The 18517-nt window shown below is 45.8% G+C and overlaps 1 protein-coding gene and 1 pseudogene across 2 annotated transcripts; one reads left to right on the plus strand and one right to left on the minus strand.

Annotated features, from left to right (window-relative positions):
• Window positions 1-76: 76 nt before the first annotated feature.
• Window positions 77-4949, plus strand: LOC309805942 (elongation factor 1-alpha 1-like; annotated as a pseudogene). The gene is made up of 3 exons: window positions 77-148; window positions 1714-1813; window positions 3073-4949. The product of its transcript is annotated as an elongation factor 1-alpha 1-like (transcript).
• Window positions 4950-8709: 3760 nt separating this feature from the next.
• LOC309806329 (receptor-transporting protein 1) lies at window positions 8710-11535 on the minus strand (the record flags this gene model as incomplete). Its single annotated transcript, XM_082625099.1, has 2 exons — window positions 8710-9229; window positions 11264-11535. 2 exons carry the CDS (start codon window positions 11533-11535, stop codon window positions 8710-8712), a joined length of 792 nt encoding a protein of 263 aa, XP_082481225.1.
• Between the last annotated feature and the right edge of the window lie 6982 nt (window positions 11536-18517).

Consider the following 18517-nt stretch of genomic DNA (forward strand, 5'->3'; position numbering starts at 1 on the left):
GGAAGTACTGACCTGGAATGCTTAGCGTGGTTTTGGGAATGGGGAGACATTTGAGGGTTTTAGACCAAGGAGAGACATGGTGAGCTTTACCTTGAAAGGTAAATCAGGCTTTAGTGCAGAGAGTAAACTGTGGGAGAAGAGCCTAAAGGTAGGGAGACTCAATATGGCTTCCCAACAACAAGTGAGGCACCCTCTGGTCCTGAACAAGGGCAGGCCCAAGGAGAGGGAGGATAAGAATCGGCTTCCAGGGGCTCTGAGAACCTAGGGCTGGGCCTAGAAGAGCCACTTTGAAGAGATTCAAACCTCTGTTCACATTTGAGGGTGAATTAGTAGAGAGTAGAGGGGGAAAAGGGAAGGGACCAAAACCTGAAGGCAGTAACTGTTTTCAGATCCCTGGACTTTCTGGCACCGGTGCTCTCTCCAGAAAGGAAGCCAGGGCATTCATTCTCTGAACTTGAGGGAAAGAGACAAACAGGGCCTTTGTGACCACCTCCTGTGTCTGGTATGTGTTGGCCTTTTTTCAAGAAGATAAGGAAAATGTCTTTTGTATGCAAAAACACAGGCTCAATTCCCAGCAGTGAGCTTCTGATCACAGGAAAAAGAGCCAGGACCCTGCTAATATTTAGGCAAAGGCTACTAGGGAGACCTCTCTGAGAAGTGGGGTGTTAGGACAAGACAGTGTTAAGACAAGGGAAGATGTGTCGAGCCTGGATGTTGCCCAGGGCTGAGCGTGCAGTGCAGGATGATGAACAGATTAGTGTGGGTGGGAACATATCTTACCCTCCAACATCTTCCAGTCCCAGGGGAAGTCTCTGCAAAGTAACATGCCAACAGGCCAGCACCAAACAGAGCAAGCCCCGGGGATCCAAAGGGTACAGCGTAGATGCAGTCCAAGCCCAACGTCTTAGATGATGCTGACCTATTTTAAAAGTGAGGACTCTCACCTCCCATTCAGCTGTTTATCCTGTGACATTATTCCATCTTGCCCATCTCCTGGGACTATCCAGCTTATTTAATCCACTCCCACTAAACCCTCCCATGTGGCCCAGACTTGCCAACAGGATCCCAGACAACAGAATCCTTCCTTTAAACAATTCCAACAACAGCTCCCTTTGCTCTGAGTTTGCCTGTCCAAGGCCCAAATCCATATTGGCGGTCTAGGCCTCCCATTAAGTCTTTTTATTTCAGTGTATTTCATCATTACGAAATACTTTAAACATACAAAACAAAACAAAACAAACAAGATACAAATCCACGTCCTGCTCAGACCTGATGAAACAACAAGGGACGCAGGGGACATGGACAGGATTCTAATTCAAGAAGTAAGTTGGTGCCATGAGACAGAAGGTGCTATGGATGTGTGGAAGGAGTTCTGAAACCTGACCCTGAAGACGTGGGCTCCAGCCCCAGCTCTGCTGCCTAATGGTTCTGAATGCTCAAGTGGGTCATGCTCTCTGTGCTCAGTTTCCACAGTCCCCCTCGAGTTTCTCCTTCTTTCCAACCTCTATACATGGATAGCCCAAGGGCTCAGTCCTGGGCCTCCTGTCTGTACTCTCTACCCTCAGTCCCTGAGTAATCTCATCTAATCTCATAACATTTAACATCATTGAAATGCTAATGACTTCACTTGCATCTCCAGCTTGGTCCTCTCCTCTGAACCACAGGTATGAATATTCAACTGCCTTGGCATTTCTTGTGTTCAGTGTCTAACAGGATGCCCAAAAAGCATCTCAGACTTCACATGTCCACAACCAAGCTCCTGTTATGGCCCCCATGTCTGTTCCTTACACAGCCAACCCCATCTCAGAAAGTGGTAACTCCACTCTTCCAGTTGACCTGACCAAAAATCTTGGGGCATGTTTGATTCATCTTTCTCGCACACCATACATCTGAGTCATCAACAAACCCCCTCAGCTCTACTTTAAAATACAGCCATATTCAATCCCAGTTGCTACCATCCTGGTACAGGTCTCCACCCAGGAAGAGGCACTATCCCCTCTTTGCTGGATTGTTGCAGGAGCCTCCTAGCTAATCTTTCCTCTTTCATTCTTGTCCCTCTGTGGACATTCTCAACACAGTGACACTAAATTGGATTACATCACCCCACTGCTCAAACCCTCCAATGGCTTCTTGTCTCATTTAAATCAAAAACCAATGTCCTGATGACCTATGGCTTATATGCTCTGACCCCCATCCTCACTTAGTAATGACTACTAAGCCTGAACTGCATTCCAGCCGCATTGGCCTCCTCATGGTTCAACATTCCAGGCTGCTCCTACCTCAAGGCTTTTGCACATGCCCTTTGCCTTACTCAGTTCCTTCATCTTTTTTCAAATGTCACCTTCTTAGTGAGACCTTCCCTAGCTACCTAATCTAAAATTGTAACTCCATCCCCTGCCCCTCCTGTCCCCCTTGCCTACTTTATTCTTCTCCTTAGTACTTAACACTATCTAGTATACCACGCAGCTTACTTATATTGTTTGCTGTCTAGTTTTTCTACTATCCATAAGGTCAGTGATTTAGTCACTTTGCTCTCCACTATATCTCTAGCACCTAGAACAATGCCTGGCACATAATATGTACTCAATAAACATTTGTTGAGTGAATAAATCTTGAAAATAGGGAATATCTTATTATGTCCTCAAAATAATACTCTAAGCCTATTAAGATGGGAGTGAAGAATTATTGGGCTTAGAAGTGAAGGGATAAGACACAGACTGATATTCCAACACTACCACCCAAGTCCTTATATAAGGTGACACCTCTCAAGGTAACTGCCTTTCAAAATGTGAATACCTTTAGAGAGAGGTTGAGTCAGAGTAAGATGCATAAATCAATTTGCTCCAGAAAGGAAAGGAAAGGAAGATGCTATGGACATTCAGATAAGAAGGTCCAACCCCAAGCTGACCTAGGCAGACTGAAATCTTGGTGTAACAACTAGATGGCCTATTAGAGGGGTCAGGGTCAGGGCACTATCCCAAATGCCCGAGGACAAAATAAGACTTAGCAGCTTTATCGCAATGGGTGTGCCTCCAGGACCCAGGTGTCGTGAAAACCACCACTAAACCTAAGCAAAAACGGGGAAGGAGAAAACCCACATCAACATCGTTGTCATTGGACACGTAGATTCGGGGAAGTCTACCACTACTGGCCATCTGATCTACCAATGTGGTGGGATTGACAAGAGAACCATTGAAAAGTTCGAGAAGGAGGCTGCCGAGATAGGAAAGGGCTCCTTCAAGTATGCCTGGGTCTTGGACAAACTGAAAGATGAACGCGAGCGTGGTATCACCATTGATATCTCCCTATGGAAATTTGAGACCAGCAAGTTCTATGTGACCATCACTGCTGCCCCAGGACACAGAGGCTTCATCAAAAACACGATTACAGGCACATCCCAGGCTGATTGTGCTGTGCTGATTGTTGCTGCTGGTGCTGGTGAATTTGAAGCCGGTATTTCCTAGAATGGGCAGACCTGTGAGCATGCCCTTCTGGTCTACACTCTGGGTGTGAAACAACTAATTGTTGGAGTTAACAAAATGGATTCCACTGAGCCACCCTACAGCCAGAAGAGATACGAGGAAATTGTTAAGGAAGTTTGCGCCTCCATTAAGAAAATTGGCTACAACCCCGACACAGTAGCATTTGTGCCAATTTCTGGCTGGAATGGTGACAACATGCTGGAGCCAAGTGCTAACATGCTGTGGTTCAAGGGATGGAAAGTCACCTGAAAAGACGTCAGTGCCAGTGGAACCACACTGCTTGAAGCTCTGGATTGCATCCTGCCACCAGCTCGCCCAGCTGACAAGCCCTAGAGTTTGCCCCTCCAGGACATCTACAAAATTGGTGGTATTGGCACTGTCCCTGTGGGTTGAGTGGAGACTGGTATTCTCAAACCTGGCATGGTGGTCACCTTTGCCCCAGTCAATGTGATAACTGAAGTGAAGTCTGTTGAAATGCACCATGAAGCTTTGAGTGAAGCCCTTCCTGGGGACGATGTGGGCTTCAATGTCAAGAATGTGTCTGTCAAAGATGTTCACTGTGGCAATGTGGCTGGTGACAGCAAAAGTGACCCGCTGACGGAAGCAGCTGGCTTCACAGCTCAGGTGATTATCTTGAACCATCCAGGCCAAAGCAGTGCTGGATATGCACCTGTGCTGGATTGTCACACAGCCCACATTGCCTGCACGTTTGCTGGGATGAAGGAGAAGATTGATCGTCGTTCTGGGAAAAAGCTGGAACTCTTGAAATCTGCTGATGCTGCCATTGTTGATATGGTTCCTGGCAAACCCATGTGTGTTGAGAGCTTCTCTGACTATCCTCCTCTGGGCCATTTTGCTGTTCGTGACATGAGACAGATGGTTTCTGTGGGTGTCATCAAAGCAGTGGACAAAAGGCAGCTGGAGCTGGCAAGGTCACCAAGTCTGCCCAGAAAGCTCAGAAGGCTAAATGAATATTATCCCCAATACCTGCCACCCCAGTCTTAATCAGTGGTAGAAGAATGGTCTCAGGACAGTTTGTCTCAATTGGCCATTTAAGTTTAACAGCAAAAGACTGGTTAATGATAACAATGCATGGTAAAACCTTCAGAAGGAAAGGAGAATGTTTTGTGGACCATTTCTTTTGTGTGTGGCCGTTTTAAGGTATCACTTTTTTAAATCAGTACTTTTTAATGGAAACAACTCTACCAAAAATCTGTCACAGAATTTGAGACCCATTAAAAAAGTTTAATGAGAAAAAAAAAAAAGTCTAAGCAGCAGTTTTTGAGCAACGTCAGAGCTAGCAGGGAGCCTTCAGTTCACCTTACCTCTTTGCTTTACAAATGAAGAAACTGAGACCCAGGGGAGGGGAAAGACCAGATCATCCAAGGTCAGCAACCTACATGCCTGGATATTGGCTAAGCCAGGGCTGAAACCCAGGTTTCCAGCCCTCAGGCCAATGAGATTTCTATACCACAACCACCAACCCACCAGCCCTCACAAGGCCCTGTCACAAAAGAGCCATACAGCAGGCAGATTTCACTTCCCTGATGCATGTGGCAGTACCCACGCAATGCCGAAAATGATCCCAAAGGAAATTTCTTAGCTGGGAGTCCTGCAGAGAACCAGAATGGGACTTGGAAAAGAACTAAATTCCTTCTGGGGTATTTCAGCCAATGGGAATGGAGCCCAGAAATCACTGATGTTTTCTGTTTGGGGAGATTTTTTAAATAGCTATCTTTGAAGAATGAAGAGTGGCTACCATGCTGCTGGGAAAATGAAGTCATTGCTTTGCAAGATATATGAGGAGAAGAAAAGAAACGATGCTACATATATTAAAATAAACTAGTTCTAACTCTTGGACTGGGAAGTTAACCCTTGCCTTCCATGTTTTTTCCTAAAGTATTTACCAACAGAACTGAAATCACAAAGAGAAAGCCCTCCAGGACTCAAAGGGGAGGCTGCCAATTGAAAGGAAAAGGAGAAGAAAGAAGAAGATGAGCATTCAATCTCATCAGAAAGAAGAGAATGAACATGGGCTTTGTATCTGGAATGTTGCAGATAGTGTATTATTTATTCCTTACAATAGCCCTCCGTGGCAGATCGATTATTCCCATTTCAACGAGGAGGAAAACTGGGGCTCAAGGAGCTTAACTAATTTGCCTAAGACCATACAGCTAGTAAGTAGCAGAACTAGGACTCAAGTCTTTCTTAACCCCAGATTTCATGATCTTGCCTTACCCCATGCTGTGCAGTGCAGCTCAACTTTCGTACTTTCTCTAGTACTTCAGTTTCTTCTCCATAAAATAAGGGCACTCAATCAAGACATCTCTAATCTGTCTCATAGCAAGTCATCCTTAGTTGGTGATCTTCTGGGTTTGCAGGATTCCTGAGCCCCAAGAAGAGTTCTCCCATTGGGCTGTTCCTCCATCCTGCTGAGTTTGAAGGAAGTGATCAAGGCAGCACTTCTTGCTGACCCTACGCTAAGGATTGCAGCCTCTGGAACACCAATTCAAGTACCTGTAGGTCTCCTCCTGACTTGAACATCAAAACCAATGCACAGAAGCACCAGTGGGAGAGGCTTGAGATCCTGGAATGTCCCTGAGGAGTTTATTTATAAAACCTAGGGTACATCTAACAAGGTCATCATGTGGCATGTAGCCACGTGTGCAAAGAAAGAACTGCCCTAGAGAAGTCTTTGCCAAGACAAGGGCTAAGCTGTGGATAAGCCTAGCAAGTATAAGGGACAATAAGGGAGACAGAGGAGGTGTTTGTAGATTGTAGACATCTTCCTACGGAGCAGGAAGAAGCTTAATGCTTTAGAAAAGAGTTCTGGAGTAAACCCAGTCGAGGGTTGGACCCTTGCTCTACCAATACCTGCAGTGGGGACTGGAGTAAGTCACTTCCAAGCCGTGATCACACTGTAGCAGGGAGTATAGCTATAGACAAGTAATTACAACCAAGCTTGATAAGCATCTGGCAAGGGTGGCAGAGCTCAAAATTGGAGATTCTCAGAGCAGGATAAAGCCATTCAGCAGGTGGTCAGGCAGGAGCAGGGAGGTTTGAGGGAGGGTCAAGTCCCCAGGGAGTGAGTGGGGAAGCTGTGCCCAAGTCCTAGAGCATCCAAGGCAGGTCATCAAGGAAGATCTCTGGGCTCATTATTATAAGCCTGGGTGCGGAAGGAAGCCTATTCCTCAGTTAGGAGGCATTACACCAGGCAGCTCAGGTGGATCACCTGGGGGTCTTATTCTAATTTCAGATGCTCAGACCCCACACCTAGAAATTCTGATTCTGCTGGTCTGAGGTGGTGGCTAGGCACTGACATTTCTTTAAAGGCTTCCCAGGATTTCTGAAGTCCAAGGCTGAGAATATCTGCAGTAAGCAGAGATCTCTGAGAGACACGGCCTACCCCTTAGTGCTCGCTGGATCCCAGCACCCAAATCAGGCCTTGCCAGAGAGAAGGCACTCAGGATATGCCTCCTGGATAAAGGAATGAACACTTGTGTATGTGAAGCAAAGGAAGTCACCAGGCAGTTACTAGAATCAGAGCAAGGGCAAGAGTAAGACTAATTTTATGCTGAGTCCCCTGGATGGCTGACCAAGGGCTGCCTGAATCCCTCCTGACTATGTACACAGTTGGCCCAGACCTTGAAGCTGGAGCTAGATCAAGCTTTATATAGGGACCCCAGAAAGGGGAGAGAGAGCATGGGAGGGGTGTCCAACAGCCCATTACAGATCAGGGACACTGGTGAATCCCAAGCACACAGTAATGACTACTAAGCCTGATTGAAGAAATCCCATCTTTATTAAAGTATCCTGTCTTTATATAAGTGGCCCTCCTCCCTCCACCACTACAGACGGTGGGTGGTGACTTCCCATTAGAAAGGGGGGCAGTGGGGGAAGGAGAAGGAGTCAAGTTATTAACAAAGGTGAGGTGGACGAGGACCCTCAAAAGTACAGGGTGGTGCCCCACTTCCTGCTTTCTGCCTCCCCTCCCCAAATCACACTCTGTACCCCTACCATCAGAAAGTCTCCTCTCCTCCCTTTCTACACCATATGGCATCCCATTTGAAGGCGATTAGGATTCTCCCACATATCTATGCACTCCTCTAGGACAAAACACTTCCCATCTTTCATGCTCCCTCTCTTACTAATGGCCCCCCATCCCTGTGGTTCTAGGTGGACAGCTGATCTTTGGTGAGCGGGCCCATGCCTAGTCCATATGGGAAAGCCTCTCAACGAGGGTTTCAACAAATAGCCCAAGAAGCCAGGCCCCTCTTCCTGTATCCTGACCATCAGAACCACTGAGAATCAGTCTGACTTGGTCCCTGAACTCTGAACACTCTTCACTATAATGGAGAGTCATTATATTTGTTTCCTAGGGATTTTGTGCTTTGCTTCTAACATTCTACCTTCTGAACCTCTCCTAAATTCTCTGATGGTTCATGTGCAGTGGGTGGGAAGCCTAGCTCTATGGGACTCCACCCCAAGCACCATCTGGGCACCAGACAGGCCCCAGAATCCACCCTGAGTGGAGGGAAGCCAGAAACTGGGAGTGTGGAAAACAGAAGCAAGGGACCCTGCGTACCCAGGAACAAAGGGGCAGCCTAGTGCCTCCACCTCTCTCCCTTCAAGAGGAACCTCTGCTCTGTGCATGGAGACGGAGCTATGGACGAGACTCATACACCAGGCAGAGGCTAATGTAAGGCTGCATCTCCGGATGCGGGCAATAATGAGGGGTAGGGCTGGGGTTAATGAGAAAGCAAGGAGGAGCTCAGTGCTGTGGAAAGGCCCCTTGAGATCACACCTAGCCCTGTAATTTTCAAACTTTTTAAATGCAGTTGGACCTTTTTCATACAAAACTCTTAAATAATCTCCATCTAACATGGAGCTGCTCTAGAGGAGGAGGTAGGAGTTGGGGATGGGTGGTTTGACCATGATGGGAAATGCACTCACTCACCCCTTCCAAATCCAGAAGCCCCGAGGCACATATGCAGAACGTTGGGGTCCTGGGCCTCACTTTGAAAAGCCAGTGATCTAGCCCAAACCCTTACTTTTATAGATAGAAAAGCAGGGTGATTTGTCCTGGGTCCCCACTGAGTCAGTGGTGGCACTGGCACTAGAACTTATCCCCACTCCCAACTCAGGTCTCTCTTCACCCCCTCCCACCAGTTGGCTGGCCTCTCAGGCCTTGGGCCCCTAGCATCCACCTGGGCCCAACAAGGGAATCTTAGACGGAGCTGTGGAAGGAGAACTGCAGGTAGATGATCAGCAGCAGGACCGTGGCCCAAAACAAGCACCAGGGGATGGAGCAGAAATTGCAGCCAGAATCCGCCTCGGCCTGCGGCTTGGTGGGGCTGGGAGCCCGGGAGAAGGTGTAGGTTGTCGCCTCCTCCTCCAGCAGCTTCTCGCTGGGCTTCCAGTGCACGATGCCCTCCTGGCAGGCCTCGCAGAACTCTCCGCGGTGCCGCCGGTTGTCTTGGCGGCTGGCCACGTGGATGCGGTACTGGCCGCCGCGCTCCCCGTAGCACTGCTCGCGCAGGCTGCTGATGAGGTTGTCCACCAGGCTCTCGATGTTCTCCTCCAGCATGCTCGACTCGTCCAGCCGCGCCGTGCCGCACTCGTAGCACAGCTGCTTGAAGACGCGCATGCGCACCGAGCCCGCCCGCTGGGCGCGGTCCAGGTACATGTGGAAGAGGATGACCACGTGGGGCGACTGCCAGGTGTGCCAGCACCAGGAGCAGTGGAACCTGCGGAGACGAGGAGAGGCAGGAGGAGAAGACGGAGTGGAGGCGGTGGAAACAGATGCAGGAAGGAGGTAAGGGGCAGTAGGCAGAGCCTGGAGGTAGAGGTGTTGTGTTTACGGCCCCCTGGGTTTCATGAGCTTTCCCCGGGTGGCTTCCCAGCCCGCCCCCTTGTGTACTCTGCTAGGAGCAGAGTAGGCGCCTCAGGAGGCAGCTGGCATTCAGCAGCGCTCTGCCATCACTGGGCCCCCCTCTGTGCTCTGCAGAAGCCTCAGTGCCCTCCATTTCAACGCCCTCAGGCCTTGCCTTTGGGCCTTTGGCTCTGGGCACCTTTCCTCATCTGTAAAATGTGCACGTTGCACTAAGAGTCCTTCCTGCTCAAATATCCTTTGAGTCTGATAGCAGGGATGGCCCGCGCCACAGAGAAAACGCAAGCTCCATCCACACACTCTTTTTTTTTTTTTTTTTTTTTTGCGGTACGTGGGCCTCTCCCTGCTGTGGCCTCTCCCGTTGCGGAGCACAGGCTCTGGACGCGCAGGCTCAGCGGCCATGGCTCAGGGGCCCAGCCGCTCCGTGGCATGTGGGATCCTCCCAGACCGGGGCACGAACCTGCGTTCCCTGCATCGGCCGGCGGACTCTTAACGACTGCGCCACCAGGGAAGCCCTATCCACACACTCTTACCTGTCAACACTGACTATGAACTGGCTAGACCCCAATCCAGAGAAAATGACACCATTATCAATTCTCAGCCTCTGGGCCGGTGCCAGGGTTAATGTATCTGAAGGCCTGGAAGTGGAGGCAGTTCACGCCCAGAGTGAGCTAACTGGGGCCAGCTGGGGTTCTCAGGTCATCAGCCAGGTCGGGAGGATGCACAAGCCCTCCCCACTCAGCCCCACAAGCCTTCCAGGTCTTTGAGAAGCTGCTGGGCCCTGACAGCGAGTGTCCAGTCCTTTGCATCCCTGCCATCAGCTGGTTAAGGGGCTCCACATTTCCATTCTCATCTCTTCTCGTTTACTCACACCCTTTGGGGACTGTTTCCCCTCTCCCAAACTAGACTACAAAACTTGGAATGGAAAATATCAAAACTGGAGGGACCTTAGAAATCACCTAATTAACGCTTTGTTTTACTCTGAGGCAAAGAGAGTAAAAAGCTGTATACACAGTGAGTTAGAGGCAGAGCCAGTATCCAACACCTAACAGGTACCCAGCAGATGTTTCTTGAATTGAATAAATTGAACTAGGGAAGGAAGGAAAGCCTTGCTTCTGACCCCCAGGCTGCACCACTCAGCCTCCGAATCTTACGTCCCCTAGGTAAGTTTTACATAATCCACCCATGGACAAGAGTGCTGGAAAGTCATCTCAGACATTACTGTGCCTATGAATCACCTAGGGACCTTGCTGAAATGCAGATTCCGATTCAGCAGGTCTAGAGTGGGGCCCAAGCTTCTGCATCTTTAACAAGTTCCAGGTGATGCTACTGATGCTGGTCCATGAACCAAGAGGCAAGGATCTATGCTACCCCTCCTTCCACAAGTGGGGAAAGTGAGGTCCAAGAAGGAAACTGAATTTCTCAAAGGTCATAAAGAGTAGAGCTAGTTTCCAGCACACCTCAGGTGTTCAATATTTTATATTAGGTTAAGCTGAATTAAATAGATGGAAACTGAACTGTTCCAGGACCAGAACATAGGTCTCTTGACCCACAAGCCCCCACTTCTCTTGGCTTTCAATTGTGTTAAGAGGTTATTAAAATATAAAAATATGTAAAATACCGGCATTTGGAACGAATAAATATATTCCACCTCTTTTTCAAGAAGGGGAGACTATGACTCAGAGAAGGAAAGTTACCAGGTGCTCAGCGGAAGAGCTGGAATCAAACTTAGGTGTCCCAACACCCAGTAGCTACTCTTTCTCTGCCTCCCAATCTGCACTGGGCCAACAGCAAGACTGACCCCTAGCACCTGGGTTCCCCATGTTTCTGTCTTTTCTTGGAAGGTGTCCCAGGGGCTGCCTGTAGGGCCCCTACTTCCTGGGCTACTCACCTGCCTGAGGCATGCAACTCCAGGTACTGCTTCCAGCCTGGGGCTAGCACATTGTGCTTGAGGTTGGGATCGATGATGAGGTCCCAGCTGTCAGCCGGCTTTGCCTCCTCCATCTTCTCGTAGAAGATTTTCTTCCATTCACCTGTGGTCACACTTTTACACATGGTCTCGTCAGTGGCGAGGGAGGGCAAACTCCACTTGAGTGAGAACACGGGAAGTGAGGGCAGGTGCAAGGCAGGGCAGCGCAGTCTCCACGGTCTAAAAATCCTCATCAGTAGGACCAGGAGGAAGCAGGACCCAGCTCCCTCCTTTGTCCGCAGTGGAGCCTGTTTCCACGGCAACCAGGCAGGGAGCCAAGAGACAGAGGTTGGGAAGGAGGGAGTCTCTGAAGGGGTGTTTCAGGGCCCCCAAACTGAGGCTGCAGAGGCAGGGTTTGGGATCTAAGTGACCCTAGACAGGGTGGGGGGCCTGAAAGTAGGCTGAGCTTCAGACCGTCTCACTCTGGCCTGCCAAGGGCATGCATGAGGACCTGGGAACTGGCTCAGCTTTACCTTGCTGCCCCTGGAGGTCTCATCAGCCTCTGGCTGCTATGGTAACCATGATGCCTTAGGGATCCAAAGGGAAATAGGGATGGGAAGATGTACACCTGTTAATAGATGCAGCAATAATAATAAACCCTCTTTCTGCACCCTCACCCATCTTGTGACCAGCACTTTGCCATATACGAAAACTACTGGAGGTCTCTTGACCCACAATTGTTATTGGCACTGTACAGATCAGGAGACTGGGACTCACCTAGCTTATAAATGGCAGAGCTTGTAGGCAAATCCAAGCTATTGAGCCCCTACCAATTCATTAATTCATTTGTGTCAAACATACCCATGTGCCAGGCTCTATATATGCCAGATGGTCGTAACTGGGTGTGTACCCAGTAACCAGAATGCAATAGGATCCATGCTGTGACAGCCATGTATAAGAGCAGCCACCTGTGCACAAAGGTGGGAGCTATTGCATCAGCCTGGAAGGAATAGAAAAGATAATTTCAACTTGATTATAGAAGAGGATCATAATATCCGTAGGAGAAACAACCTTTACTATTGGTGCCTCTTTGGCTATTTTTTAATAAATTATTTTTCCTTTATAAAAGTCATACAGGTTTATTATAGAAAACTTGGAAAATATAGACAAAATAAGGCAAAAGTAAGACTCTTCCTAATACCCATGCTCAAGATAGTCACTGTTAATATTATGATGTACACACCCTGCCAGCTATTTTCTGTACATGTATGTGTGTATATATATGTGTGTGTGTGCATGTATGTGTATATATACACACACATTCTACATAGTACACTGTGATCTTTTTTTTAAATAACAATGTATCACAAATATTTTTCTAGATCATTTTCTAGGTCTAGGTCATTAATATTATTCCAGCTTGGAGGCTGCCTATATGCTGTTATATGGTCGGGCATAATTTACTTAGGCAACCTTCTATTTGGGAGCATTAATTTTTTTCAATCTCTCACAGTTACACTCTTGCTTCCTATTTGAGTAAAACTTATTGCTGAAGCTCATGGACCTGCATTTCAGGCATCAGAGATGATGCTTTCTGCAGTTGGAAAACACACTCTTGACTCTGCTCTCTGCAGAAGCTTGGTGTGGCTAGCAGAATCCGAGCAGGCTCTTCAAACAGTATTAATTTGTAGACAGCCTACAGATTCTGAAGTTTAGGGATGAAAAAGAAGGGCCTAAATCTCCCATCTGATTCTGGAGACTATCTTCCAAGTTCTCCTCCTTTCTCTGCATGAATGCTTGATGCCTTAGCATCCTTTATTTTAGCCTCAGTTTATTCAGATTGGCAATGGGATAAAAAAAGAGGCAGTGCCTCTAGTGATTAAAAGCAGGGGCTCTGGAATTACTTGCATGGGTTCTTTTTTTTTTTTTTTTTTGGAATGCTCTTATATCCTCATAGGTAGCTATTCTAATATATTTAATATGTATCATTTCAAAATGTATGTTGATGTTTTATGTGAATATACTTTTAGTTTGCACAGTAAAGCAATCACTATATAGCACTTACTATGTATCAGACATTTTTCTAAGTGCTTTATACATATGAATTGATTTCATCTTAATAATAATCTCTATACATAGGTAATAGCAGCAGCAGCTCCATTTTGCAAGTACGTAAGCTAAAGCAGAGAGATTAGATAACTTGCCCAAGATTCAACAGCTAATAATTAATGGAACTGGGACTTGAACCTAAGTGATTGTTTCCAAAGCCCCAGCTTAATCACTACACTGCTCAGCATAGAACGTCAAAACAAAACATTTGCTAAATAAATGTGTCTTTCTACCTTCTCATCACTGGATATGGTCATTCCAGACTCAGAGAATTGAAATTCATATCCTTTCAGCAAATAGTTCAGTAGGCCACCCTGAGGCCATAGCCCCTGGATAGAGACGTGAGTGTATTTAACCCACCAGGTTCCCTGTTATCACTGCGGATGCCTCCTTTTCTGCTGAGCTTCATGGAGCAAGTGTCCACAGACCCCTGATACCCAGTGTAAAGATTTTAGAGCTGAAAGAGAAATTCAGCTTGAAATCTTACGAAAGGAAATACAGCACAGAAAGCCATCTCTAGGAGCACCATTCCTGTGAAGCTGTAATCATTTGATGACAGGCACCCAGGTTCAGCGGAGAGAACACTGAACTGGAAGGCAGGATATGTCAATATATATCCCAGCCCTGCTACTGGCTGGCTTTGTGACCATGGACAAGTCACTTCTCTTGGCCTCAGTTTGTTCATGTGTTCGATGAAGAATTAGACTAGATGGCAAGGCTGAGGTCCCCTCTGGCTGTAGCCATGTATGAATTCAAAGAGCTTTATACTTAGAAACCTGAATCCTTGGAGGGCAGGAGGTCGGATGGAGGCCACTGGATGGAAGAGGGATGCTTCTAATGAGGCATTGCAGGTAGTGCCTGGAGTCAGGGTCTGTCTCCTTGGGGGCTGCTACATAGTTGAAGATCTCCGTGGAGGTGTCACTCCACTAGCTTTGTACTGGACACAGTAAGGACAGAAAATAAATCAGAGCCACTGAACATTAACACTAGAAGGGATTTTAAAGTTCATTAAACTTTTTATCCTTCAAGTCAGTATTCTTGCTTCTGAATTAAGGCAATCTATACTCAGAGAAGTAAACTGACTTAACCAGTCTCAGAGGTGTGATGGGAGCTGTCTCACATTGCATCCACAGGCCAAGGAGAGAATGGAAACTGAGGGCATTTCCAGAAAGTATGTAAAGCTGATAGAAGCTTTTAGAACTTGCCCTGGAGCCAAAGTGTATTACCCAACACCAGGAACAAATTCTCTAGAAATATTTTGCAGTCGTTGCTACAATAAACATTATGATGAAAAACAAGAACACAGAAGGTAAGAATCACCAGAGGTGAGTGTGTGTGGGTGTGCGTGCACGTGTGCACACATGTGTGTGCATAACCAGCTGATGCAATTCCCATTGGCACAAATTAAGTTTAATTTAGAACCTGAGCTTACTATGCAGAGAGCAATGTAATACATCTTTCTGTATAGCAGAATGTTTTCTCTAATAAAATCATATTTCTATCAAGGCAAATAACCCTGTGGTATTGCAACTTGCTCTCTATCAAATGAACTCTGATGTCATGATATCCACAAGTTAGAGATTGCCAATCTGTTATTGACAGGGTTCTTAGACTCTTTAATCAATAGAAATTGATAAGAGGCCAAATGAGAAATTCAGGCAAGGCTTTACTGGGACTTGTGCTGCAGCAGGAGGGAGTGAAAACAAGTAACGGGTTCCCTTGCTCACTCCCTGAGGGGGGCAGCGAGCTAGTCCCTTATATGGGGCAAGGGTAGGGGTGGTTCCAGTGGTCGGGCCAGAGGGGGCGCTTAGGTGATCTGCCCACCCCTTTGGTGGTGTTGAGTGCAGGGGGCATGCGCAGTGCCCTGCTTTTGCTCTGGACTCCTCAGAAGTGGCAGTTGGGTTTTTAGTCTTTTTGTATCTTGTTGTTCATAATTTGCCCCAACTGTGCATGTGCACAGTTATTTTTAGTCCCTTATAGTTTCTTCATATTTTGTTGCTCGAGGAGACATTTGTCCAGGTGCAAGCACTGCAGCAAAGGGTCCCAGGTCCCAGCCTGTCTCAAATCTAAACATCTTTAAAGCCAATGGCCTCACCTTGGCTAGTTTCTTAAAGTTTGTGACCACAATTTAAATCCATAAAATGGTTTAAAACTAAATCCCCAAAAAGAAAATAGAGTGGTAGGGGAAAAAAGAGAGAAAAGAAAGAAAACCATGTCTCTAATTTGTTATTTGGGTCAAAAAGAAATATTTTATAAAGTTTATTATTCTATTATTGCTTATCAAAATGTTATAAAAAAATAAACATTGTCACTGTTGAAACAATGCACTAGTGACAAGTGATTCTCAACCAGGGACAATTCCATATCCCTAAAGGGCATGTGGTAAGGAAGGGTATGTTTGGGAGTTGGATCAATGCCTAGAAGTATCTGCTGGCACACAGTGCCTGGAGACCTAGGATCTAAATGTACCTGACAGTTCCACAACAAAGAATTTTCCTTCCCAGAAAGAACTACCTTTGCTGAACCCAAACAGTAAGCCCCTCCATGATCTGTTGATTCACTGGTATAAAGAGCCCAGGTAGTAGTCTCAACTTCCAATTTAATGAAACCATTGTTTTCTTCCTTGGTGGAAGCATTCCTCCCTTGGGAGCCAAGACTTCTAAACCAGCAGAGTCCAAAGTTGTCAGGGATAGGAAGCAAAGAATAAAACAAACAAAAAAGTAAAATCACTACCATCAGAGGGAATTTTGAGGGAGCTTTTCCACCTCTGAATTATTGGAGCTGAGCATCAAACCTTGGTTGCTCATTCAGAGTATACACCACATCCTGGAGAATAATACCCCGGCCCTGCAAGGTGCTGCCACCTAGATGGCTCCATAACTGAGCCTTCCAAAGGCCTCCCCACTGTTCACTGGGGCCAGCTGCTTCAGAGTGATGGGAGATACAGTAAAACAAATGAACTCCATGAGTATGAACCCATTGCCAGATTTCATTTGCTTTAAAATCAGTGCCTGGTCAGAAGCAATGCTATACAGAATATCACAGTGGCAAATAAGTTATTCTCTAAGTTCACTGCTGAGTGTCCAAATGACAACAGCAGAGATCAACAGTGACCCCTTGAATGGGACATGACTCCATGGGGAACCCGCCAACAGCCTGGTAGCAGTTTGATTTTATCAGGCCATTTCCATCAAGGAAATGGAAATGGGCAGAACTTTGTTGTCACTGGAATAGAAAATTATTATGGATCTAGGTTTCCCTTCCTTCTTCACAATGCTCTGTCATTTGTGGACTTTCAAAACGCCTTATTCACTATTATGGTATTCCTCAGCTGCTTAGGCTGCCTCACTGCATGGTGTATGGTTTCCAAGAAGGAGCATTCCAAGAGGAAGGAAATGGAAGCCGTCAGTCCACTTAGGGCTGGGTCAGAAATCCTGGAACATCACTCCCATCATGTTCTATTGGTCAAAGCAATCACAGGGCCAGAGTTAAGGAGCTGGAAAAGAAACTCCACCTATTTTTTTAAATTGAAGTATAGTTGATTTACAATGTTGTGTTATTTTAGGTGTACAGCAAAGTGATTCAGTTATATATATATATTTAATATATATGTGTATATATATATATATATACACATATATATATATACATATATATTATATATATGCACATTCTTTTTCAGATTATTTTCCATTGTAGGTTTTTACAAGATATTAAATATAGTTCCCTGTGCTATACAGTAGGTTTTTGTTGTTTATCTGTTTTATATATAGTAGTGTGTATCTGTCAATCCCAAGCTCCTAAATTATCCCCCCCCTACCCCTGCTCTTCCCTTTGGTAACCATAAATTTGTTTTCTATTCTGTGAGTCTGTTTCTGTTTTGTAAATAATTTCATTTGTATCATGTTTTTAGATTCCACATATAAGTGATATCATATGATATTTGTCTTTCTCTGATTTACTTCACTTAGTATGATAATCTCTAGGTCCATCCATGTTGCTTCAAATAATGCCAATAATGCTGACATTATTTCATTCTCTTTTATGGCTGAGTAATATATATATATATATATATATATATATATATATATACCACATCTTCTTTATCCATTCATCTGTCGATGGATACTTAGGTTGCTTCCATTTCTTGGCTATTCTAAATAGTGCTGCTATGAACATTGGGGTGCATGTATCTTTTCAAATTAGAGTTTTCATTTTTTCCAGATATATGCCCAGAAGTGGGATTGCTGGATCATATGGCAACTCTATTCTTTGTTTTCTAAGGAACCTCCATACTGTTCTCCGTAGTGGCTGCACCAATTTACATTCCCACCAACAATGTAGGTGGGTTCCCTTTTCTCCATAACCTCTCTAGCATTTATTATTTGTAGACTTTTTGATGATGGCCATTCTGACCGGTGTGAGGTAATAACTCATTGTAGTTTTGATTTTCATTCCTCTAATAATTAATGATGTTGAGCATCTTTTCATGTGCCTGTTGGCCATCTGTGTATATTCTTTGGAGAAATGTCTATTTAGGTCTTCTGCCCATTTTTTTATTGGGTTGCTTGTTTTTTTGATACTGAGCTGTATGAGCTATATGTATATTTTGAAAATTAAGCCTTTGTTGGTCATACTGTTTGCAAGTATTTTCTCCCATTCTGTGGTTGTCTTTTCATTTTGTTTATGGTTTTCTTTTCTGTGCAAAAGCTTATAATAAACTCCACCTCTTGATGGGGAAGTGGCATATACCTACAGGGAGGACAGGAATTGGTAGTGGCCACCTTTGCAGACTATCCACCAAAGTGCCCAATCGTTTGTTCTTATCCTCCAAAGCTTAGTGTCTTGAAAAAGCTATGTCAAATTCTATGATGCAAGTAGAAGTTGACATTATTTTGCAAAAAAGGAAACTAAAGATCAGAGAAGCAAAGCAGATAGTAAACTAAATCCAGCAAGCCCAACCTCAAAACATAACCAGAAAGGGACAGTAGGGCTGCTCACCTTGAAACCCAGTAAAGGAAACCATCGCAAATACTACCACCCACCCCTGCCTGCCCTATCACGATGTATAGGAATCTTTTCCTCTCCTTCCCCTCCTGCCCTCACTACCACCACTGAGCTTCTCTT

The sequence above is a fragment of the Mesoplodon mirus genome (genome assembly GCF_964341445.2).
Source record: "Mesoplodon mirus genome assembly, chromosome: 6".
In the NCBI taxonomy this organism is placed as follows: Eukaryota; Metazoa; Chordata; class Mammalia; order Artiodactyla; family Ziphiidae; genus Mesoplodon; species Mesoplodon mirus.